This window comes from Stylophora pistillata, chromosome 2 (genome assembly GCF_964205215.1).
Source record: "Stylophora pistillata chromosome 2, jaStyPist1.2, whole genome shotgun sequence".
Lineage (NCBI taxonomy): Eukaryota > Metazoa > Cnidaria > Anthozoa > Scleractinia > Pocilloporidae > Stylophora > Stylophora pistillata.
The window spans coordinates 26,181,421-26,205,859 of NC_142520.1; the positions used below are offsets into that span (position 1 = coordinate 26,181,421).

The 24,439-nt window shown below is 37.0% G+C and overlaps 1 protein-coding gene and 1 long non-coding RNA gene across 3 annotated transcripts; one reads left to right on the forward strand and one right to left on the reverse strand.

Annotated features, from left to right (window-relative positions):
* The first annotated feature begins 11,502 nt into the window (after window positions 1-11,502).
* Window positions 11,503-23,732, forward strand: LOC148738060 (scavenger receptor cysteine-rich domain-containing protein DMBT1-like). Of its 2 annotated transcripts, XM_088749960.1 has the most exons (5): window positions 11,516-11,656; window positions 17,198-17,496; window positions 18,093-18,207; window positions 21,847-21,954; window positions 22,281-23,732. In XM_088749960.1, exons 1-5 carry the CDS (start codon window positions 11,575-11,577, stop codon window positions 22,589-22,591), a joined length of 915 nt encoding a protein of 304 aa, XP_088606086.1. In that variant the 5' UTR covers window positions 11,516-11,574; the 3' UTR covers window positions 22,592-23,732. The 2 variants fall into 2 exon arrangements, with proteins under 2 accessions (XP_088606087.1, XP_088606086.1); XM_088749961.1 differs by lacking the exon at window positions 21,847-21,954 and having other exon boundaries at window positions 11,503-11,656.
* On the reverse strand, window positions 15,462-16,202 carry LOC148738061 (uncharacterized). Its single transcript, XR_015996930.1, has 2 exons — window positions 15,914-16,202; window positions 15,462-15,704 (listed from the first exon to the last, which is right to left on the reverse strand). It is a non-coding gene; the product is annotated as an uncharacterized LOC148738061 (long non-coding RNA).
* Window positions 23,733-24,439: the final 707 nt, after the last annotated feature.

Below are 24,439 nucleotides of genomic sequence, written 5' to 3' on the forward strand. Positions count from 1 at the left end.
TTTAATTGAAAATGAATGTGAGGAGTTATCAGTCATATTCCTTAAGAGTGTTTAAGCTTCCAGGATGAGAGCTTCCTCACTGATACTATCAGCTGTACAAGTTCTCGTCAAATTGTCACATAAATGTCGTAATTTAATAGGTTGAAAAGTAAGGTTGCTGAAGGTGTATGTGATGTTTTTGGGCAGTTTCTGGGCTTTTACATAGATCAACCAGAGAGGCATTTTGTCTGCACGTGTTCAGTAAATTTTTCTTTGAAGTGGATAACTGCTGCTACATGCCTGTGTGGGTTTCCCATGAAAAAAGTGAAGCAGGAAAATGCGTTGGAAAACAATAGTAGAGTGAGTTCTTGAGACAACTTTTCTTGTCATTTTTCCCTCTGTAACTTAGACGGAAGCACCCTAGTCTTAATATGGTTGTGTGGTGTGAAAGGAAGTCACATTGATTGATTTTCCAAATGCAAAAGCATGTACAACTGAGTTCTATTCCTTTGAGTGTTTTAGAGCTCAAACTGCTAGTGCAATGTATTTGCAATTTCAGCAAAAAGTAGAAGTTCACAGAAGTTTAGGTTTTGGTTGAAAAGTTTTTTTAACAAATCACAACTAAATCAATTATTTTCCATTAAAAACTGTATTTGACTTCATCCATCCTTTTACAGCCCAAAAACATAACCCTCAACAGATGAGAATTGCACCATAAGTAGAGAGGTGTGTACAAAAAAAGAAAGACCACCCTGTTGCCTGAATGTGAATAGAATCAAATAACATTATGAGTTTCCAGTTGTAATAATAATAGTTAAATGAATCGATTATTTCCAAATAAAAATTACATTTGACTTCATCCATCCTTCTTACAGCCCAAAAACATCACATACACCTTTTGCAACCTATTAAGTTATGAGAGTTATCTGACAATTTCATAAGCACCTGCACAGCTGATAGTATCAGTGAGGACAAAAACAAAACTTTTTCCTAGGGCTTGTATCCCCTGGGAACAAGACTGAATGAAGTCAGATTAAAATAACAAGGAGAGTTGTTTTTTTATGAAAATGGATCATTTACACCTATCAGAGTTTAGAGAAATAAGACTGAAGTCAAAAGGAGACTTTGATACTGCATTTTAAGTGGTAACGAACACCAACCTGGCTGCTATTTAAAGAAATTTATAGACATTTGGCTGGGGGTTTAGCTGTGACAATTTTACAGGAGACAAATCATGCATGAATCACTCAAGAAATTTATTAGCTTTCATCCTAGAAGCTTAAACACTCTTAAGGAATATGACTGATAACTCCTCACAATGCTCATCCTATTTTAAAAGTTATAAATGAACTCTTAACATATTTCTAAGGTTGTGATAATTCCACTATCTAATTGACTTGGCAATTACCTGGTTTTTGAAAGTAGTACATTTTTTACTAGGCCAAGTCATCTCCTAACTCTCCTAGGCTGGTGTGTTAAATTGGAAATCCTCTCCCACAAGCCTAATATTCAAGCTCTTTTCCTTTATAACTTGGTTATGCAATATGGTTAAATTACTACAGATTGCTAAAATTTCTGTGCCTTTTCTCCTGAGCGAATAAATACGAAATGGAAAGTACAGAAACATATCTGCCTTCTGAGCTGTTTCAATTCTTCATAATGCATGAGATAAATGAATGAAAATCCATCAAAATCATAACCTCCATGCATCATGGCTAATGTGGCATTACATTTCTATTTTTCTTTCCTTTTACCTCATCTGGTAATTTGTCTTTCAAATGGCTCTAACCAAATGATAAAGTTCAGTGGTTGAGATTCTGAACTTGCATCCATTGTTTGGACCTCACAATGAATTACAATAATTTATAAACAATATTTGGCAAATGAAAAGGTCAACTTTTGGTTTCACCATTGAACAGCATACGAAGATCACTGTACTTAATTCTCACCTTGAAAAAAAAATAAGGGGCCACCCTTAACACTCGTTGTTTAAGTGAATAACCTTTTCACGAGGACAAAACAAGCCCTACTGACTAAGATTTACCTAATATTATGGAAATAACAAGAAAAGGCCTTGAACCAGTTAGGAGCTTCCTTTTTAAATTGTTTATTGAATAAGAAATGTGGAGACAAATAATACCGCAAACAATGCATATTATAACATAATCAAAGTAAAGCGCGCGCTCTGATTGGTCAATTTAGCGTCCCCCATTTTCCCATGGGTGTACGCTGCTGACGTGAGCAAATGCAAAGACTATTTTTCCGCGCGCGCTTGTTTTTTCTGGTCACGTAAGATTTGTTAAATAAAAGGGAACTGTTTAGCTACAATGTATCAATGTTATGTTATAAAACAAATGGTAAACACCACAGCGTACACTATTCAGTTATGGATGCACTTGGGAGGTTTGCTAAGCACTCAAGAAGCTAGAGTCGCTCTCGGCTATCGCCTCGAGCGACTCTTACGCTCCTTTCGTGCTTAGCAACCTCCCGCGTGCATCCATAACTCAATGGTGTACGCTGTGGTGTTCACCATTTGTTAAATGTAGTTGCTTGGTCACGCCAGTTACTTATTAAAATTAGTATTAATTTTTAATCCAAGAAAAAGGTAATCTTCGGAACGAACCAACATGAAAGAGTTAAAAATCGATCTTTTGATGTACTTGGTTAAAGTAGTTGATTAGCTCCTCCGTGTCCTAGAAAAATTCGGCGTTTTAACTGGGCCAGACTCCAAATCAAAGTAAATTAAGATTATAACATAACCAAAATAAAGCGCGCGCTCTGATTGGTCAATTTAGCTTCCCCAATTTGCCCATGGGTGTACGCTGCTGACGTGAGCAAATGCAAAAGACTATGTTTCCGCGCGCGCGCTTGTTTTTTCTGGTCACGTAAGATTTGTTAAATAAAAGGGAACTGTTTAGCTACAATGTATCAATGTTATGTTATAAAACAAATGGTAAACACCACAGCGTACACTATTCAGTTATGGATGCACTTGGGAGGTTTGCTAAGCACTCAAGAAGCTAGAGTCGCTCTCGGCTATCGCCTCGAGCGACTCTTACGCTTCTTTCGTGCTTAGCAACCTCCCGCGTGCATCCATAACTCAATAGTGTACGCTGAGGTGTTTACCATTTGTTAAACGTATCCTCGTTTGCAAGCGAACTCAGTTCAAGGTCAGATCATGGGTCATCTTTACTTTCGGAACGTAGTGACACAGATTTCACAGGGAACTTTATAAATAAAAATTCCCCAAATCCTCATGGGAGCTGCGTTCGATTTGATCCATCTGAAACCCCCCGTAAACAAGCCTGATTGTAAATAGTTATTGAATAATTGAATGCTGGGGCCAAATTTATTCAAACATGGAATTTTTTCGCGTAATTCCGCTCAAAACCCCTTTGGCTATTGGAGGGAAATAAAAACCTATGCTTGGCATGTATGATACTGTAATAAGACTACGTGGCACTACCTTACTTGTAACTTAAGTTGAAATGTGAACTTATAAAATTCAGCTGAATTTAGTCACGTACTTACCCGGCTCTCGACTCTTGCCTTGTAAACAACGTAGTCACCGGTATCATTTCAAAAGCATAGATGTGTCATCATGTAACAGAAATGGATTGTTTATGCGATGTATTCCACTACATTCCCGTTAAGCAACTTCTAAAATGATTGCCATTCTCGACACACTCGTACCATTGTGGCTGTAGGAAGTCTCGTTTCCTCTCTAAGCCATAGCTATGTCTAAGCTGTCACATCTTGTTGGCACACGCTGTACTTGTTAAAAATTAAAAAAAAACCATCGAAGGGAGAAAAAGATAAGGCTGAAGGTGTGCACGAAGCCGGTAAATCGAAGATGTAAAATTACTTTGATGGCAAAGTACAAGTTTGAATGACATCGCGGTTGATTCGTTTTAAGACAAAGGCTCTATTCTCTTAGTGATAACCTCAAGGACCTTTTCCGGCGTGGGATAGTTCAATCTCGAGCCCAGGGGCATCTTGGCTTGTGTCAGCGGTATGACATCAAGGAGAATGAGTTACGATAAGCGCCCAGCCTCGAATAAGCGCCCACCCTAAAAGCCCAAAAATTAAATAAGCGCGCTTAATAATGATAAATGATAATAATGGTCTTTATTGATTCAAAACATAAAAATACATTCCTAATGTTACACGCAAATTGAGTTCAAAGAGTTAAAAGGTTAATAATTCCACAAAATTAAATTTACCACCTGATTACGGTTAAAAATTGTCATTTAACTTATGTCTAAAAATTAAACGACTAACGAATGTATTTTTAAAACGTTTAATTTTGATGCTTGTTCAGGTGCCAGGCCGCGTCCGTAAATTGTAGCTGTAGGCCTTTACAAACGGAATAAAACGCAACAGGGGTGATTGGCGGTCTTAGAAACCTTTTTAAAAATACTACTGCTTCTGTAACATTGATCGTAAATTGTGATTTCTTGTAATAAAATTCCTTTTCCAACAGCGATCTAAAAAAGCATTTTACTGGGGTGAGGTCGGAGTCTCATGCTCCATATGGGCATACGTGAAATTGGGAAGTACTAAGGAATCGAAGAGAAAGTCTATTTCTACCGGCTTATACCCCTCTTTGCGTAGACATCTAAGGACACAGAGGCATTTAACATGTGTATTGAACCTACAGCAACTCTGGAAGGTGACACCTACAATGCTCACATAAGTGCTACAACTAGGGATCCCGAATACAGGAGGGTACAATTCATGATTGGCTTTCAAGGAATGTAAGCTCCTTACATTTGCTAGGGTTAAATAACATTCCATTCCTTTCTATCCATTCTAAGAAATGTTTGACCAATGCCTCAGACATGTCTTTAACTTTGTAAACAGGGGCAATGATGTTTGAAACATCAGCATACTAGAATAACACTGGCAGGATATCTAAGTAGATCTCTAGATCATTTATAAAAATATGGAATAGATAGGGTACGCTTACGCTACCTTGAGTAGTACCTTGATTCAAGAATTTCCAATCAAAAGAAATATTATTGAAGCAAATTCTTTGGTTTCTACCTTTCAAAAAACTCGGGTATAGTTTAATTATATATGGATTTAATTGGAGATTTCTCAACTTTCAAAGCCTTTCTCAGGCCACACTTTCACTATTTGCTTACACTTAAAAGTAAACCGTTCTGAAAATCCATCACACCCACGTCTAGGGTAATCAGAGAAGAAACTTCAGATGTTAATACAGAGGGTTTCCTTTCATATTTATATATGAATCTTAGCTTGTGATACATTAAATTATCCCTTTTAAAGCCTATACCTTTACTTAAATTGGCAGAGAACTTTAAATTCCATGTGTGCGAAGTTCTCTGCACTTGTAAATGTATTATTTTATAATTTAAAGAGTATCTTTTATGTTCCTTATGATACAAATAAGATTATAATTGACCCAAAACCGCAAATTTGCTATAGAGCTACAAGAAATCGATTGAAAGTGTGGAGTGAAAGCAACACGATTATGTTTTTCTTATAGCCACATTCTCCAAACCCGGAAAGTCTACACCTTCAAGATTTTGAAGGGACAACCCTTCAAGATTTCACATGGAGCAGCTTATTAAAGAAAGGGCAAACAAAAAAAATAATAACTCCTGACTTGCTTGATGCCATGACCACTGCAACTGTGCCTGTTGCATAAGAAGATGAATTCAAGTGCCTCCAGAGTGTGTGATACATGGTTAAATGATGAATACCCAATGCTGAGAGCTGAATCTTGTCCAAAAACTGAAACTCATGACCATCATCCGAGGTGTTGAAAACTCCAATCGTAAGATGAATTTCATTATACTGACCAAAGGCAATTTCCGAAAAATACGACTTGAGCTCAAAGTTGTTACAGAACGAAAGCAATGCCATTTTTATTTAATTTTTTTCAGTGAAGCAAAATCAAAATATTTAAATAAAATCAGCTTCAAAAATTGCACCATGTGAAATTTCCGTATTTCTCTTTTATCTTAAAAAAATAGGATAACTTTATTTAGCAAACTGAATCATCTTCAATGTGAAATACTTCGATGGAAATATACCATAGCACGCGTGTTGTGTAGTCTATGGGCCAAAGTAGGTTCTCATTACCACTCAGGGGGGCGAAAATGAGAGTGTTACCTAAAGCAATATCTTTAACATAATATATTATTTCAAAACTATTTTCGGCTGAAAGCCACAATTTTACGATTTTATTTGAAAGAAAACTAAATCAAAACATAATGAAACTCGAAAGGCATCATGAATAATTTCCAAGATGGCGGCATCGCTGCCTGGTAGGTGCGTTGAAGTTCTTGTGCAACCTCCACGTTTTAAGGCGCACTATGCCAAAAATCTAGAGCAATTAGGCTTCTAAAAGTCAAAGCTTATTAAAAAAGAGAAAAAATAAAGACTAGGTATTATTTTCTGCGAATTAGCTTACATACTTATAAACATTCGAAAGCAGGTTATCGAATATGGAGGTTCTAGTGCAGTCCCTCAAGGTAAAGAAAAAGCTCAACTTAAAGAGCATCGTCGTCGTCTTTGACTTAACACTGTATGCAAAGGCAAGCGAGGAATAATGGAAACAAAGCGCGAAATTGAAAGGTATGGTTATGAAAATGGAAGTATTCCATACAGCATGCATCATGTTGTCAATCACTGGCAAGCGATTCCAGGATGCTGGCTTGCAGGAACTGTGTGTAGAGTGTGATGTGATAGCAGGAGGTTCTATTGCAGAAGTTCTAAAGGGACTTACTCGTGTATGAAGCCCTTATGGGACTGGCGTGGCAAGGATTCAGGACCTGTATAATGAGAGAATTATAAGCAGTCTAAGAGTATCGTTGAAAACTGATATGGTAAGATTGACGATTTTTATGATGATATCTGCACAAGGTAGTTCAAGAAGTATGTTACCACTGCTTCTAATGTCAATTCTGTTCATTTATTTGAAAAGTACATGGTGTCTCTTCGGTACGAAAGCGGAAAGCCATCCGAACTCTGCGTATCTTAAACTAAATCTGGTAGAGATCCTCCATGGTAAAATTCTGCGACGCAATGACCAAACTTAAACTGAAAACATTTGGTGGTCTCTCAAAGAAGATGAAAGTTTAACGTGAGACAAGTAAGTAAGTGATAATTGAAATTTCATCGTGCACTGTTTGCTCCAATGATCACTATTGCTGAGAAGAGAAAACTGAAAATGAATGCAATTCCTCTGTCACCCCCTCTGAAATTTGCCTCGGGCCTTAAAAAATATACCAGTTGCAGATGTGATACCACAACCGTGTGCGCGAACTATTGAAGGAATAACAATGGTTCAGAAGATAAGAGGCGACCAAAATACATTTGCAGAGGTAGCTGATAGTATGATATCAATAGTTTTGCATGAACGAGCAGAAAACTAGGGCATTGGGGTAGTCTTTGATATTTAACGAGATAGCTCAATAAATAATGCTGAGAGAGATAGAGCGGCGGGGATCAGAAAGCGCTCATTAATTTAGAATTTATATCTTTGAGATAGTTATAATTTCTGCCATCTCTCTTGTTGTGGAAGAATGAATGAACTTTGGTAATGGGCCAGGATCCGAAGCTTTGAACTCTATTCGACACAAATATTCATTACTTTTTTTTATGTGCTGAAAATTCCAACAAGCGCGAGTGGAATAATTGTTTTATTAAAAAAAACGCCCCCAAGATATTAGACAAATCTTCTCGACTTTATTTTGTAAGAAGAAACTGGATGTTACAATGTACAGATATTAGATTATGGTATATTGGCTCATATACCATAATGGCTAGACCAATAAAAAGTCTTGAATTGCATTATCCAATGATCAAGTTTTTAATAAATAACAATATTGGTCAAGGCCTTCTCTGCACTTTACCATCCCAAGACAAAGAAAATAGAACTTACCTTAACGTATCTCAGCGCTAACCCTAAAGTTAATCCGCGGCCTGCCTAAAACACTCTACTATACATCTGCGCAAGCGCCAACAGCCAAAATTGCCAAACGAGTCTCGTTTTGTCAAACGAGTCTCGTTTCTACAAACGAGTCTCGTTTCTACAAACGAGTCTCGTTTCTGCAAACGAGTCTCGTTTCTACAAACGAGTCTCGTTTCTACAAACTAGTCTCGTTTCTACAAACGAGTCTCGTTTCTACAAACGAGTCTCGTTTCTATAAACGAGTCTCGTTTCTATTCACAAACAAACGAGTCTCGCTTTAATTCGTTTATCGAGTGACTTATAAATCGTGACGATTGAAAATCGACTGGTTGCCCAGAAACTGTGAGTGATCCCAGGTATCTAGCTAAGAAAAGTAATCCTTCTCTTACTGGGCATGGGCAGAACGCCTCATCTAACTTCGGTAAACCTTCTTCGCACTATTATAAACTTCCTTATGTTGGCCGGTTTTCAAAAATCGCTCAGACTAAGTTAAGACAACTACTCAAACTTTATTTTAGGGCTGATTTAGATGTTAAGTTAGTCTTCAGTACGTTTAAACTCAGAAACATGTTCGGTGTGAAAGATTCAGTACCGCTAGGTCTACGTTCGCATGTCGTTTATAGATTTTCGTGTGCTGGTTGTAATGCCAGTTATATTCGTGAGACCACTCGCCACATTTGTACACGAGTTCGTGAGCACCTCTTGTCGGACAAGACTTCACCGGTATGTTTACAAGCACCTGCATTCATCAAGGGCCTGTCTTGACTCTTGTAATACAGAATGTTTCACGATCTTAGATTCTGCCGCTTCAAAATACCAAATTAAGATAAAAAAAAGCATTCCATATAAAGTGGGAAAAACCCATTCTTAATCAGCAATTGAAGCATCTAGAGTTGTCTCTTTCCTTTTAATTTTGTTGTTCCTTGGTCTTTTGTTTATTTTATTTGTTTTATTTTTTATTTTTTTGGTCTAGTCAAGCGCGCGCTATTTACATTTTTCGCGTATTTAATATTCAAATTGTAACGTAAGCCCCGACACGCAATTTGTAACGTACCTTGATATAAATTCAAATGCACAACCGTTAGAAGCTCATTCGCAACTGAAGATGACATGAGAATGTCAAAACATGTCTTGTAAATTTCAACTTAAAATTGTCCTTTCTTTATTGATAATACATGTACTTGCATTTAACTAGAATACTAATATATTTCTACAAAGGTCAGTCTGATCAGAATTCAAAGCTGGGAAGTGTTTTCTTTTGAAGAGGAAACGATTCCCAGATAAACAAAGATTTGCATCATTTTCATAGGCTAAGTAAATTCTAATTCACCAAGGAAACACTATGTAACTTTGAAGGGAAATTTTTTAGCAAATAGATTTTCATTTACCGTGCATATGTTCAGTGACAGATCACAGATGATGACAAAATGTGGTAAGAACAAAAATGCGGCACATGAGGTGTAGCCAAGTGTATCACGAAGAGCGCCCTAATCTTCTAGAAAGGTAGATGAGATAAAGATACACTCAGCTTGCTCCACAGTCAAGCAACTCATGTCTTACTGCCTAAGTTATCTGGCTCTATGATTTCATTTTTGAATTTTAGCTTAGGAACATGATATGTAGCACAAATTCTGATTGAGGGAAATCAGACGTTGATCGTTACTTATTTCAGTGCAACCCATTTTCACCTTAAATTTTAAAGTTTCAGTGTTACTTTAAACCCCAACCAGTTGCATTTAGGTTCTTTGGACGATTGTGAACGTGAAAAAAGAATAAAGGACAACTACTATAAACCATTCATCAAACAAGCCGGCTCATTTGCAGATGTAGCTCGTTTGCTCCTTTGTTACATGTACCATGTAGCCGAGGAGGAGGGGAGGGAGGGGGGGAGGAAAAGGGAGAAAACCAGTAAGTCTGCTCCTAGGCGGTTGCTTGTGTTTTAAAGCGCGACAAACCAGACTCATAAATTATATGTAGCGTCTCAATTATGTTACGTTAAACAACTTAAAGCATGTTGATATCACGAAGACTATGGTTAGTTTAAGAAGCGAAATCAGAGTAATATTCGCCAAGTGATTATTCGCTAAGTGATTTTAGCCGATATAACACCAAATGAAAGCTAACATGTATTAGTATAGTACGTGCTTTTAATGTTGCATAATATACTTTTACCTCTTAGCTTTTGTTTGATGTAAGTTTTATACGCTTTCATTTGATATAAGTTCTATATGAGACGGCCACGCATAACGTTTGAGACAAATCGCCACCGGTGGCGATTTGACTCTGATTAGTGGCGAGTTTTGTGGGGGCGAGTTTGTTGGGGCGGCAAATTGACCGGGTACCTTCATATTAATAATAAGACAAGTTATACAACCACTAGTTCACGTGATAGCGACTTACTACACTAGCGTTAAAGAAAATATAATCCAGAATAAATAATAAAAATGTTGCAAACAATTGGACATAAAGTTTGTCGTGAAAATTGGGAGTTTAACGGATTCATCACTAGAACACAAATAGAGAAGCCTTGACTGTGCTGTGTTCTGTTGTAAAGAACTTAGGAAGCGGCTAGAGCACCAAAAAAATGTAGGAGGACACTCAACCACGTCTCGTGTTTCTCCTTCACTTTTTCATGCTCTAGCCACTTCCTGCGTGTTTCACAACAGGGCAGAGTACAGTCGAGGCTTCTCTATCTGTTAGGCAAAAATACTTCGATATAATAGGAATCAGAATGACTTATTTATTTCGAGAGCCGGGAAAAAAAAATGGAACGGTGTCGTCGTAGAATAAATCCATCATTAAAAGTTTATTAATGAGACAAAGAATGTAGATTCCCTACTATTACAACACAGTTGAGATATTGGTCAAAGATTTACTAAAAAAGAGGTTTTCTGACAGGATATGAAATTTACTATTAGAATTAAAGAAATGACGTGTTTTCGTTCAATCCTGACATATGCCGGGGCAGACAGATTGACGTGAGCCGTTTCGGAAAATTCATTCCGCTTTTCACTCAAACGGCTCTGTTGCATTTTGCTAAATTGAGGATTTGTAAGCTAAGGCCAAAAAAAAAAAAATTTAGAAAGTAAGTGTTTTCTTTTTAAGCGAGACTTGCGAGTTCGTTAGTCTAATTCAAAGAAAATTTGTATTCACAACAAGGTATTTATACATATTCACTGATAAGTTAGACAAGAAATGAAGAAATTGATAGCTGTTGCTGTATGTATTACTTTCGAATTCTCCGTCAATTAAGTTCAAACAAATTCATCATCGTTTTCATTTTTTTTGAGTCTTGTTTTGACCATGTGAATAAAGGCATCCAGGACACGTCTTTGGAAAATGAAGAGTATTGAGCTGAAAACCTTAGTTAATCTATCCTTTTGACCAAGCATCTAAAGGTACGAATCTTCAACTCCTTAAATGGTCCAAGGAAAGCAGTCCAAAAGAGTGCATATCATATTAAACAAGTTCTCAATTGATAGTGGATATGTTTTCTAAAACATTAGCCAACAGGATTAGTTTTCTTTATCTATCACATTACACCCGCGTCAATCGTACTAATTTTAGTTAGAAATCGGGTGATTGCAAACTACAAATGCAGACATCATTTTTACTTCGTAGGTGAACTCCGCTTTTAACTAAGGCCAAGTATGGGGCGTTTTCTTCGGAAGCTATACGGGAACTATTTTTCTGTATTTGTGATAACATTTTTTGTGGCAGATGCTTCAAACGGTATGTAAAGTATGCAAGAACTCCTCAGCAAGTGCTTAGGAGTTATGATGTTGTTTTTAATTGCAGTTTGTTATCTTAATACTTATTTCCTTCCCACAATTTCAACAAAGGAAAGTCATCGATGTGCGTGGAAAAACTTTCAGCCGCGGTACCGACAGAGGACTGGCCTCAGAATAAGATAAACTCGGAAAAAAGCTAAAAGAATGGTTGAAAAATACTGAAGAAAGATAAGGGAAAAAGCACCTTGATCTATTCTTAATTTTTTATATTCCTTGGTGGAAGTTTCATTATAAACCTAAACTCGATGCACGGGACCAAAAAAGTAAGGATTAAAGCTTGTTCGAAGCTGAGTGTAATGGCCCCTTTCTTCCTTTTTAGCCTTCAGTTGTCAGTGTTATCATAAAAGATAAAGCTTTGCAGTTAGACACCATTAAGAGGCGTAGGAGAGAAGGTGATAACAAGAGTATGTTAGAAAGCTTCAAATGACACGAAATGCAAATGTAACCAAACGAAATATTAAAATTATTTAGGCAGTTTGACGTCAAGGAAAATATTAACAAACTCATCAAATTACAGCTTCCCTTTTACCTATTAGATAAATACGTGCTCTCTTGAACGGTTCTTCAACAATTTTTTAAACTATTAAGTGGTTTCCAAATTGCCGAAAAGAACGTCAGTTGTTCCACTAATAGAAGATCGATGAATGTCACTGTTCACTGTACTTTTATCAGTACTTCGGAGATAGGTTAGACAAGAAATGAAGGAATTGATAGCTGTTGCTGTATGTATTAGTTTCGAATTCTCCCTCAATTAAGTTCAAACATATTCATTATCGTTTTCATCTTTTTGAGTCATGTTTTGACCATGTGAAAAAAGGCATCCAGGACACGTCTTTGGAAAATGAAGAATATTGAGCTAAAAACCTTATTTAATCTATCCTTTTGACCACGCATCTAAAGGTACGAATCTTCAACTCCTTAAATGGTCCAAGGAAAGCAGTCCAAAAGAGTGCATATCATATTAAGCAGGTTCTCAATTAATAGATGATATATTTTTCTAAAACATCAGCCAACAGGATTAATTTTCTTTATCTATCACGTTACACTCGCGTCAATCATACTAATATTAGTTAGAAATCGGGTGATTGCGAGGTAAAAATACAGATAATGTTTAGAAATACATTTGATAATAAAAATTAACGGTAAAAAACTACGACGTTTCGAAGTCTGCATGACCTCATTATCAAGTAAAATGTTAAAACTGATGTAAAATTGTAGCTCAGAGATTATATACAAATAAAATGTGATAACTTCATTAGAATAATGAGCGTTCATTGTTATTGGTGTTTAGCATGTCAGATCATTATTCTAATGAAGTTATCACATTTTATTTGTATATAATCTCTGAGCTACAATTTTACATCAGTTTTAACATTTTACTTGATAATGAGGTCATGCAGACTTCGAAACGTCGTAGTTTTTTACCGTTAATTTTTATTATCAAAAATACAGATACCATTTTTACTTCGCAAGTGAACTCTGCTCTTAACTACGGCTTGGTATGGGGCGTTTTCTTCGAAAGGTATACAGGAAATATTGTTCTGTATTTGTGATAAGTGCTTAAGAGTTACGATATTGTTTTTAATTGCAGTTTGTTATCTTAACACTTTTTCCTTCCCACAATTTCAGCAAGCGAAAGTCATCGATGTGCATGGAAAAACTTCCAGCAGCGGTACAATTGCCTAAAATGATAGATAAATTCTGCAAAATATTAATTGATGACAGGCATAATTAATAATTAATAACTGATGACAGGAACTTGCCGGCTCTATATTGTTAGTGAAGTTCATTGAACAAACATCTTAGCCGCAAGAACCTTCGAACAAACTTTAATTTGGCGGAGCTATCTGCCAAATAAGTTTTAATTTTGTAAATAGCAAGGATATTAGTCATTTTTCTTCAGAAATGCTTGTATTTTACCTTTTCTCGGTATTGGGCTACCGCAGTTTGCCCTCACCCCCCTAAATTAGACTTGTGCTGCTGAGGTTCCGGAGGGTATGGGACCCCGCGTAAGTTTTATTCCCCGAGTTGTCTCCTCCCGCTCCAAATTTGAATCGAATATCCACTATTCTTTTACCATATAACCGTTTGAATTCTTAAAACAGTTGAAAGGAAACAATAAGTAAGGAAAATAAGGAAAAATGGGAAAGAAAAAGCACATTAATTTATTGTTAATTTTGTTTTCCTTCTTGGCGTCAAGTTTTGTTAGAAACCGCAGCTCGCTGCACGTGACCAAATAAGCGAGGACTACAGCTTGTTCAAGGCTGAGTGCAAGTGTCTCTTTTATCCTTGAACTGCCGGTTTTACATGAAAGATAAAGCTTTGCTCTTGGATATCATTAACAAGACAACGATGGGGGTGACAAGAAGACTATGTTTGAGGACTCTGGAATACACGAAATGCAAATTTGAATAAAATAAACTTTTACATTATTTAGGCCGTTTTACGTCGAGGAAAATATTAACTAACTGATCGAGTCATAATTTCCGTTTCACCTGTTAAATAATTACGTGCTTCCTTCAAACGGTTCTTTACCTCACTTTGTGAATCATTTGGTGGTTTCCAAATTCACGTTACCGCATGGTAAACTCCGCTTATAGCCAAGGCCAAGTATGCAGCTATACAGGAACTATTTTTATGTATTTGTGGTAACATGTTCTGTGGCAGATGCTTCAAACGGTATGTCAAGAGGCAGTGACTGTAAATATCGAGAATTGCTGGCCAGGCTAAAACAATCGAAAATTCTGATAATTTGCCTGGAAAACTCCTTTAGGGAGATATATTCAAAACAAAGATTTCAAAGTTTGACAAATAAAATGTGTCCGAGGAAATGGGGAAAAACGAAAATTCGGGTTTTTACCTAATTAATTATGCAAAAAATACAGTAAAATTGGGTAACTTTTAGCGTGCTAGTACTAAAGGAGGATGTTTCGTAAGAAAGCGGAAGAATTTTTACTTCAAAGATAATTAATGTGACTTTTATATGTGGCATTTTAAGGAGTTTGGTTTAATTTTAAAATTTACATGATTTTTTAACTAAGTGCTGTCAAATGCTTGTTCTAAAACAGCGAAAAATCGACCAGCTTCAAACCTTCAAAACGTGTCTTGGTATGTGTGGCATCATGTCAAACTACATGCTGGCACAAAGTTTGGTCCTTCTACTAAAATAATGTGCAGTAAAAAATTTGGCTAAGTCAGAAACGTGCCGGCAAAACATAAAGCTTTGCGACACACTGTGGCCAGAGGTTACGAATTTGCATGATGCAAATCAGTAGTAGAAATCGTACCGCCTAACGGTTCTGGTGTAGGAAGGGTTCTTTTGACGGCTTCAACATAAAATGTACAAGAGTAATGACCAGTATTTAATAGCATTTAATTCTTTTTCAAGCCAATGAGGTTTTCGTTTTTTATCTCGATACTGTCTTGAGAAAAAGCAAAATGTTTTAATTGCGTGACAATTGTCACGTTGGATTAAAGGTGAAGTTGCCGAGTAAAGCGGACACGATCCTTTATTTCGTCAAAACTCTATTCTAAAGCATCCAGTCCTATATATCTCGTTTTAAATTATTTGTATAAACTCTTTAATGAGTCTTTATCGAACAACATCTCGCCGGCCTGATCCTGTTTGACTTCAGGCTGACTGCCAAGTGCGGTTCGAAGGGGACTTTTTCATTTCCGGTTTGCGCCTTTAATACGGGGACCGCGGAGCTATGGGGTTGAGTGGGCTGTAGCCCTACCAAGAACAATTTATTATTATCATTATTATTTATTTCAATCTTTTTAATTAAAAAAAAGTTGACAAATTTTTCCAAGGACTGAAACGCGTTTCCGGTGATTTCAGAAGCTATGATTTCAGATCATGCTTCATTATAGTTAGAAACTGGAAAGAGAATATAACGTAAAGTTTACCATTTGTTCCTTCCAAAGAGATGCATTTGCCGGGGCCTTTATCAAATGTCTGCCACACCCTCATTCCACCAGGATAAAATCTGAAGTTGTTCAGTAAACTGATGTCATTAATCTTCTTTTGCGTGGGGGGAAAGTTTCGCGTTCCCCAAGACTGTCTAACACTAGTCACTTCACGAATCCCAGAACCTTGCACCACAAGCCCCCCCCCCCCCCCCCCAAGAAGAGAAGCAAAGCTACAGAATGATATCGTTTTCTTTTATGCTCTGTGAAAAACCTCGCACGTGTTTACCTTTAAGAAAAAGACCGTGATTACATCATAGAGAATTATCGCCCAGACTGCAACACGGTATAATTGTTACCGTGACATAAGTCCTTTTTATCAATTTTTGTGACAGAAATGTGGCCCTTTTTCCGAAAAAGATAAGAGTAAATAGAATAAAAAATAGTTGGGCTGTTATCTTAGGTGAAAAACTACACAGCAGAAGCTTGCGGTGTTGCGTGACTGTTTACTCGCACAACATTTTTCAAGATATGCAAGATATTTCAAAAGAAATATTATCGCAGTTGCAGAAAACGTAGCTATTTAAGTAAGAATAATGTCGATGATAAACACCTAGTCAGCAAAAATGGTGAAATATACAGCGGCCCTTATCTATAGTTAGGTGTAGGTAGTGCTGTTGAAATAGCGAGCCAACAATAACAAAGTCTTTTGCAATTCAAATTAACAGAAAATTTCGTATCTACACATCAATTTACAGCCCTCTTCAGCAATGTCTATGGATTTTTTATTGTATAATTTCATATCATTTCCATATCAAATAATTGTTTTAACCATCTTTGACTATCTTCTTTCCTTCGTAGCTCTCAAGTACGATTTCTAGAACTGATTTGTATCATGTAAATTCATGACCTTGGCCACATTGCGTCGTAAACTCTTGTATTTTGCCGGCACTTTTCCGCATTACCCAAATCTTTTATCTCATATTACTTTAGTATAAGGACCAAACTTTGTGCCAGCATGCATTTTGACATGATTTCTCACATACCAAGACGCGTTTTGAAGGCTTGAAGTTGCTCGAATTTTCGCTTTTTGCAACAAGTGTTTGAGAGGACTTTGTTAAAAATCTTGTAATTTTTAAAATTAAACCAAAGCTCCTAAAAGTGCCATAAATAAAAATCAATTGAATTATATTTTCAAGTAAAAACATCCCCGATTTCTTACGAAACATCCTCCTTCAGTACTAGCACACTAAAGTTGCTCAATTTTACTGTATTTTTTGCATAATTAATTAGGTAAAAACCCGAATTTTCGTTTTTCCCCATTTTCTTGGAAACATTTGATTTTTCAGACTTTGAAATATTTTTTTCTCATATATCTCCCTAAAAGGTTTTTCCAGGAAAATTATCAGAATTTTCGATTTTTCAGCCTGGCCAGCGATCCTCGATATTTTCGGTCATGGGCTCTTAAGTGTGCAAGAATTCTTAAGCAAGTGCTTACAAGTTACGAAACTTTTTTCGGAATTGTAGTTTGTTATTTTAACACTTTCTTTTTCTCTTCAATTTCAACAAACAGAAGTTCTCGATGTGAGTGGAAAGACATTCAGTCGCGGTACCGAGAGAGGACTGGCCTATGCCAACTTCAAGGCTCACAAGTTTTCGTACCTGAACATCACCCGCATTGCTTCAGATTATGTTATGGAAGCCATTGAGTGTGGACTGTCTTGTGTCAACATACCTTCATGCTTCTCCTTCAACCTGGCTACTCTTCAAGATATCATTGGCAAAATGCTTTGTGAATTACTTCCTTCGGACATCTACAACAACTCAGACAGGTTTGTTGCCAGTCAGAGTCACCACCACTTTAGTATCATGGTAAGTTCGAAATCGCAATATTCTAAACAAAAATTTTAGAAAGTAAGATTGCCTCTGCGTAAAATAAATTTTCTATGCATAGCCTTTTAAGAGACTTCTTCTATCAACGAGAGGGACTTTTCCTGTCAATATTAGAGTCTTGACTTGCACGATCAATTTTGGACCACTGTAACATTTGGAATTTTTCTGTCCATGTGCCTCAAATACTTTTCAGATCGTGTTCGAGTGGTGTAAATTAGGTGATGCAAGAACTCTATTATCAAGAAAATCTTTCCGATTTTTGAGGAGGCCCTTAGTTGAGAAGAAACAAAGAGAAAAAGCGGGGACAATTCGGTTTTGGTTATCTTGAGATCAATGTTAGAAATATAGTATCACTCGATAGGAATTGTTCTCCTCCCAGAAACTTTTTATTCATTGTTTTTCTTCTTTTCTGTGCCGTGGCCGCTAATCTGTATAAATGGAAAAAACAAAAAACAAAAAACAAACAAATGTGTGTGATTCGAATTTTTTTGGTCACTTTTGTTAATCCCCTTTCACTCCCATTCTATGCATGTGAGGCTTTCACTGCGCTGTAGCTTTGTCCTTTACCCGTTTAGTCTCCATGCATCAGTTGGCCGTGTCAGAACAATGGGACATGCGCTGCACAGTACGAGAAGAACAGCTATGTGTGTGTTTGCGGGAAAGGATACACCGGGAAACATTGCGAAATGGGTAAGAAATCGTAGACTTTATCAGCTAAGACCGGAATTTCATGTGCACAGTGTTGGCATTCAATATTTAGGTATGTAACTTCAAAACGTTACTAGTATAGCAGAGAAGACGATTGGAACGCACAGGAGAGATCACAGTTTAATTAAATGAGGTACGTAATCAAAATTACAAGCGAAAATAAAGAGATTGGTGTGAAATCACAGAAAAAAAGGGCGAAGTAGAGGTTGAAGATTGTGAAGTTAGGATTGATGGTTGTAGCTGAGTTTGTGTTGCTGAATTTATGTGGCTGAGTTTGTGTGGTTTGAACCAAAAGAAAATACAGCAGAAACCAAACTATGAAAATGTCCCTGAGAAATGTAACACTAACCTAATTAACAACGAAGCGGTCAAAAAGTCAACTGAAAGCAAGAAATAAATCTATGTGGTACCAAAAAGCGAAATATCTTAAAGGTAAAATAAAGAAAGACTTACTTCGGTTTAGCTCCTAATGATTGTAGGTAACTCGCCGATAGCAGATGATTTGTGAATAGCAGACAAAATTTGGCAGTATCAACAGCAACTTATAGCGAGGAAATATGAAATGCAATATCTAGTATATGTGCTTAAGTGAAACTGATTGAAATAAGAAACTTATTAAGTGATTATCATTAACCAACGAAGAAATAATAGACCAGAACAAACATAACAGAAAGCTACACGAGCTACCTGTTCCGAAACTAACAAGTACATCGCCCTCAACAATTCACAGAGTAACACTTAGTATTCATGGCAAGGTTATTTGGAAAGATATAATTCAAGCTGTAACCAATTGTCTTAACTAATCAATTCATATTGCTGAATCAAATCCAACTTTCTCTCCCGTTACTGTTGTTGAGCCAAAGAATGCAGATGGGCTAAATATTGACAATGGGCACTTGGATGAAATTGATTGTGTTTCCACAGAAGAAAGTAGAGCTTTGGAGTTAACAAAAAAAGCAAATGTGCTTAAATGCAGATGAAAACAATCCGGTTAATAACAGTAAGAAACATAAAGCTTACAAAGAAGTCTACACGAGGGGATACATGAGAAAGAGGAGAGCTGATGAGATGTTTAAAAAAAGTGAGAATGGTAAAATGCTGCAAAGCAGCTGCATTAATGGCGAAACAACTGGGGACAAAAAACACCTGGCTGCCAGAAAAAGAAAACTGATTCCAGAACATTTCAGAGAAACTGAGCAACGCTCCTTAAGAAAACAAATAGCAATAAATCCAGAACGCATAAGGGAAATTAACAAACAGACCATAACAAAACCAAAAACAAACAACCTTGAGTGCATAAGGAAAACAGTATATGACTCCGTGCACGCCTAGTCATGCATTTAAACGCACTGCATGCTGGCCACCTTAGAGCTTTAAGGAAGGGGGAGACAGATCATATCTTCTTTAATTGTTACTGACGCGACATGCAAAATTCTGAAAGACGTGAATCGTTTTAGACTCAGTACTGTTGCTCCAGTCGTTAGAACAGCAAAATCGCTTGCCCAAGATCAGGGAGTTGATTATTACTGTAAGATTTTGTCTGTCAAAGGCATTATTGATTCGATTCATCTGTCCTAAGCGCGGTATGCAGTTGGATGCTGTCGAAGCGACGTGGTTATTATAGGCCGAACTTCTAAGTCCTTCACTGATGCAAGAGTGTAACATTCTTCCGAGTAACATTTGGCGAAAGTTTGTCACTTAGGAGTTCATACTACCATATACATACGTACCATACTTTGGAGTTTATACTAGCTAAGTTTTATGAAGGATTATAAGGGGTTGATTTCTGAAAGCCAACTTACTAATTTTGCATAAATCCTCACTAAGTTAAACAATTGTATTTGGCTGATCTTTAGAAAGATAAATTTGGATTCAAACAAACTGTGGGCGTGTAATGATAGGTTATTGCTCCAAACACGACACAAAGTTATCTTTGGTGCATCTCTACACATCTCTTCATTATTCGGCTCCTTCTTTCAGGAGATATCGCTGACCGACTGTTTTAAACTGAGTTGTGCTTGAAGTTTTCCAATTAGACTCTTTAGCTGCTGTTTGTCTCTCGAGAGTTCAAATTGAAAATTTTCGCTGAGGAAGGTAAGAAAACAAATTTATGTGGTCTTTGAGGAAGATAGAGCTGTAGGTCGGTCATTTACGTTCTTTATCGACGGAAAATTACACAAGAAATATATATCATATGCAGTGACAAATCTCAGATTCAATCTTAAAAATTGCTGAGTGCCCAAACATAGGAAGAGGCAAAACCGAAAGCGCTTGTTTATCTTATTTCTAAGCAAGTAAGTAAGAACTTTATAGAAGTGTCAATAACTCTAGCGTAAGAAATACACTAATGGGGGACACCTAACTGCAATTAAGTAACTAATTGTAAACATTATGCTAAAAAAAGAAAATCTTAACAATTGAGTCATAAGTTGTCAATTATTACATAAAAAAAACAGTCTCTACAGGTTCTGTCGAGCAGAATTGTGAATTTGAACGGTTTGATAAGCTTTTTGAAGATGCCCGAAGATTCAGACGTTCGAATATATGCATCTAATTTGGATCAAATAACAGGGCCTAAGTAGGTAAGGCTGTGTTTCCCATAAGGAACAGTCCGAAATCTAGGAATGACGAAGTCATGATTTCTAAGAAAATAGAGAGAGTTGGCAACGACGAGTAAGTTCGCAACATCGCCCAGAATTCAGTGACATATTTGGGACTTTCATTGAAACACTGGCGCTAAATTTAAAAGCTTATTAGAAAATGATTGTCAAACAATAAAGGAAAAGGGCTGAAAATGTCGAGGAAGGCTTACGTTCTATTCGTTTACCGATAAACTACTTTTCAAATCCTACTTTTACCATATGGCTTTTAAAGAAGAAAGTTTAATTGAACAATGTATCATTCTCACTTTGCTCTTGCGCTTTCAGAAGAGGTCGCAAATTTGCTTTGAAAACTGACTGTTAGCATCCTGCTTGTATGAGAAGTCGATCTCTGCGCACTTTCAGGCGTAATTTATCTTCACTCAATTGCTAGATTTCTCTTTTACCATACGGCTATTCTTATTTGACATTCTAGAAAGCGCAATAGAAATTTTCAAGGGATTTCAAACTGGGTAGTCGCAAAATGCGACACAAAGATACGTTTCCTACATAGTAAACAAGGCGAACAAAGTGTTAGGTATAATTAGGCGATCACTTGGAAACGTTAATCGGTATGCGTTTTCTTGCCTCTTTAAGTCGTTAGTAACACCTATACTCGAATATGCTGCCTCCGTCTGGAGCCCCTACCAAAGAAAGAATATCGAATCCTTGGAAAAAGTCCAAAGAAGGGCATCTCGGTTGGTGTTAAAGCAAAGGAGAAATGAGCTATGAAGACTGCTGCAGCTTTTTTAATTGGCAAACTTTGGAGAAACGTAAACAGTTTTTATCCAGATCTATTTATTCTGCTTTTAAAGCACTGCACCAGCAAGCTCCAATCTATTTTCAAGACCTTATCACTCACTACTCACCTTCTAGATCGCTTCGATCATCCTCCATGAGGTTGTTTATCAATCTAATACAGTATTTTACTACTTTTGAAATAAAACTCTAAATCTGACGGGCTCTCATCCTGCTTTAACAGATGTGGATAAGTGTCAGACGGAATCAATCTCTTGCCATTTGAACGCCCAGTGTGTCAATACAATTGGTTCATATGACTGTAGATGTTCGCCCGGTTCACCCTGCTCAGGTAAATTCTAAAGAGAAAAAAGAATAAGACCGGTAACAGAAAAACACAATTACAAAGGTGTTTTTGTACAAGCAAATTAAAACGTTAACTTCAAATTTTCTTGTTGTAACAACCCTAACTTGGACGTAATATTTGAAAAACATGGGGAATGTCTCTTGAGAAAAATCACTGGATCAGTTCCCCAGTATTTGCTGGGGCATTTTCGGAAAGGATATGATTATTCAGCCTAAAAAGATGATACGATCGTCGTTGAGGCAGCTTAGTCTCTAAAACCAATTAGTCGTATCTTTTATTCACGCATCACTTTAATTACGTTACTTACGCAGCAACTATCCTTTTAATCGGCGGTGGAGCAAACTACGGACGCGTAGAAGTTTATCACAACGGGACGTGGGGCACAGTGTGCGATGATGGTTGGGATGTCAAGGACGCCAATGTGGTTTGCCGACAGCTTGGCTTTTCCAATGCATCACAGGCTCCTCATAGCGCTATTTACGGTCAGGGGTCTGGTCCAATCTGGATGGATGATGTCAACTGCCAAGGAGAAGAGACAATGTTGTCTCATTGTCGGTTCAGTGGCTGGGAAAGCCATAACTGTGGCCATCATGAGGATGCAAGTGTGGTTTGTAACGCATAGATTGGTCGCAAATATTCTCGTGATATTGCACTGCACGACCTTACTGCAAAATGCTCACATTGACATTATAGTGGCTTTAAGTTTCTGGGCGGAACACGATCACACTAAAATGTAGTATCAGATATTACCGTCAAAAAGGCGAATTAAGAGAGCACTTAGCTTATTTTAACTTGTGAATCCATCACGTAAAAATATAACTAGATTAAAATCAATCGGTATAAAAAATGTGGTATGACGGGATGAAAAAAAAATCAAAACAAAACAAAAACAGAAGTTGGGCCCCAATTGTAATGTAGCTCCCAACTCCACATAACATACACTAAAATCATGTCAAAGTGTGATAGTTAAATAGCGAGAGTTTACAATCTTTTGTAGATAGGTAAAAGTACACAGGAGGACTATAAGTCATTAGTAGTTAGGCGTGTTTTCAAAGTAATGAATGAATCACTTGCTTTGATACTAGATGGTAACGAGTTTCATTTGAATACGTGTTTCTAAAAATCCTGTGCGCAATCATAACCTCTACGTACTGAAAGATTAACAGTATTTCTGGTCCTTTTTTTTTGTGAAACGCAAGCCTAATATGTAGGATCTACACTTAAAGGGAAGAGACTGAAAGAAAACTTAGCTTATAAACGTAGGTTAAGCTTTTACATGTTATCTGTATTGTGATGTCGGTCCAGTACAGGAACTGCAATTATTTAGCGTATATAGTGATTCGTAACTTCCCAAGAAGACTCATTGCGGGCAACAGCGAGATACTAGCTGTAGCTAGACAGATTGTAATAGGCAGCGAAGAAGTGTTGGAATAGATCTCATAATGGTGAGCATGGTTATCAGTCTTTTTTTGTGCACGACGATTAGCCTTTTAAATCTTACGTTGATTGGAAACTACCTTTTTTACTCATGTTACTGGGCCAACAAGGCTAATTGCATCGATAAAAGCGAATGGCAGTTATTTTTGCCAACTAATGAAGGCCTCTGAAGAAAGTTATTGGATAAGATTAAAACTAAGCTTCTTCTTATAGTTTTAACTTTGAAAGGTTAACGCAGAGTTGTATGTTGTTCACTTGTTTCAGTTCGGTAAAATAGTTACTGTATGTGTTATCATAAAAACAATTAAATGTGACTGTGGACCATTTTTTTCGTAGTTCCATGTTTGAAATCGCAATTTTTTTTCTTGGCAGACACCTTGATGAAGTGATACTCCAAACTTTAGCCAAAAAGTGGCTACCTATGAAGGCTGAATAAATTATAAGTTACCCTGATGGCGCTTAGTTACTTCGACCAGCTTTCATTCCCCGCTGGTTGCCGGTTTGTTTGCTTAACTTGAGAGGCGCCATTTGGGCTTTATTTGTGTTACTACGGAAGCAGACAGAAAGATTCCACTATTCTTTTTTGTTTAAAGGCTGATAGTTTCGAAAGAAACTGTTTGGGGCTATGTCGGTGGGGGTAACGAAATAATTTGGATATATCAACATAGTTGAAATGGTAAATTTCTTTCTTTGTTTTGTTAAAACGCTGCAGTATTTCTTGAAAATATACATAGAACTGGAATTTGTCATCTGAAGGGAGTTCACCTCAGTTTCGAAAGAAACTGTTTGGGGCTGCGTCGGTGGGGGTAACGAATTAATTTGGATATATCAACAAAGTTGAAATGACGTATGGTGCACGATCCTTCGCAGTAGATAGCACTATTTATGCAATAGCGAAAATCAGACCTCAAAAAAAAAAATTTAATACCGCAGTTCAAAGTATATGAACTTCATATATTCATTGTATCTGATTTATCATCACGGGTCTATTACGAATCAACCTAACGGCCTGCTCCCAGTTGGCTTGTTAGCT

Excerpts from the sequence above, each read along its gene's own strand:
- LOC148738060 (XM_088749960.1), top strand. The coding sequence starts at position 11,575 with ATGGGGCGTTTTCTTCGGAAGCTATACGGGAACTATTTTTCTGTATTT. Across the intron at positions 17,497-18,092 it reads ACCACCACTTTAGTATCATG|TCTCCATGCATCAGTTGGCC; the intron begins GTAAGTTCGAAA and ends TTACCCGTTTAG. Across the intron at positions 21,955-22,280 it reads GCCCGGTTCACCCTGCTCAG|CAACTATCCTTTTAATCGGC; the intron begins GTAAATTCTAAA and ends TTACTTACGCAG.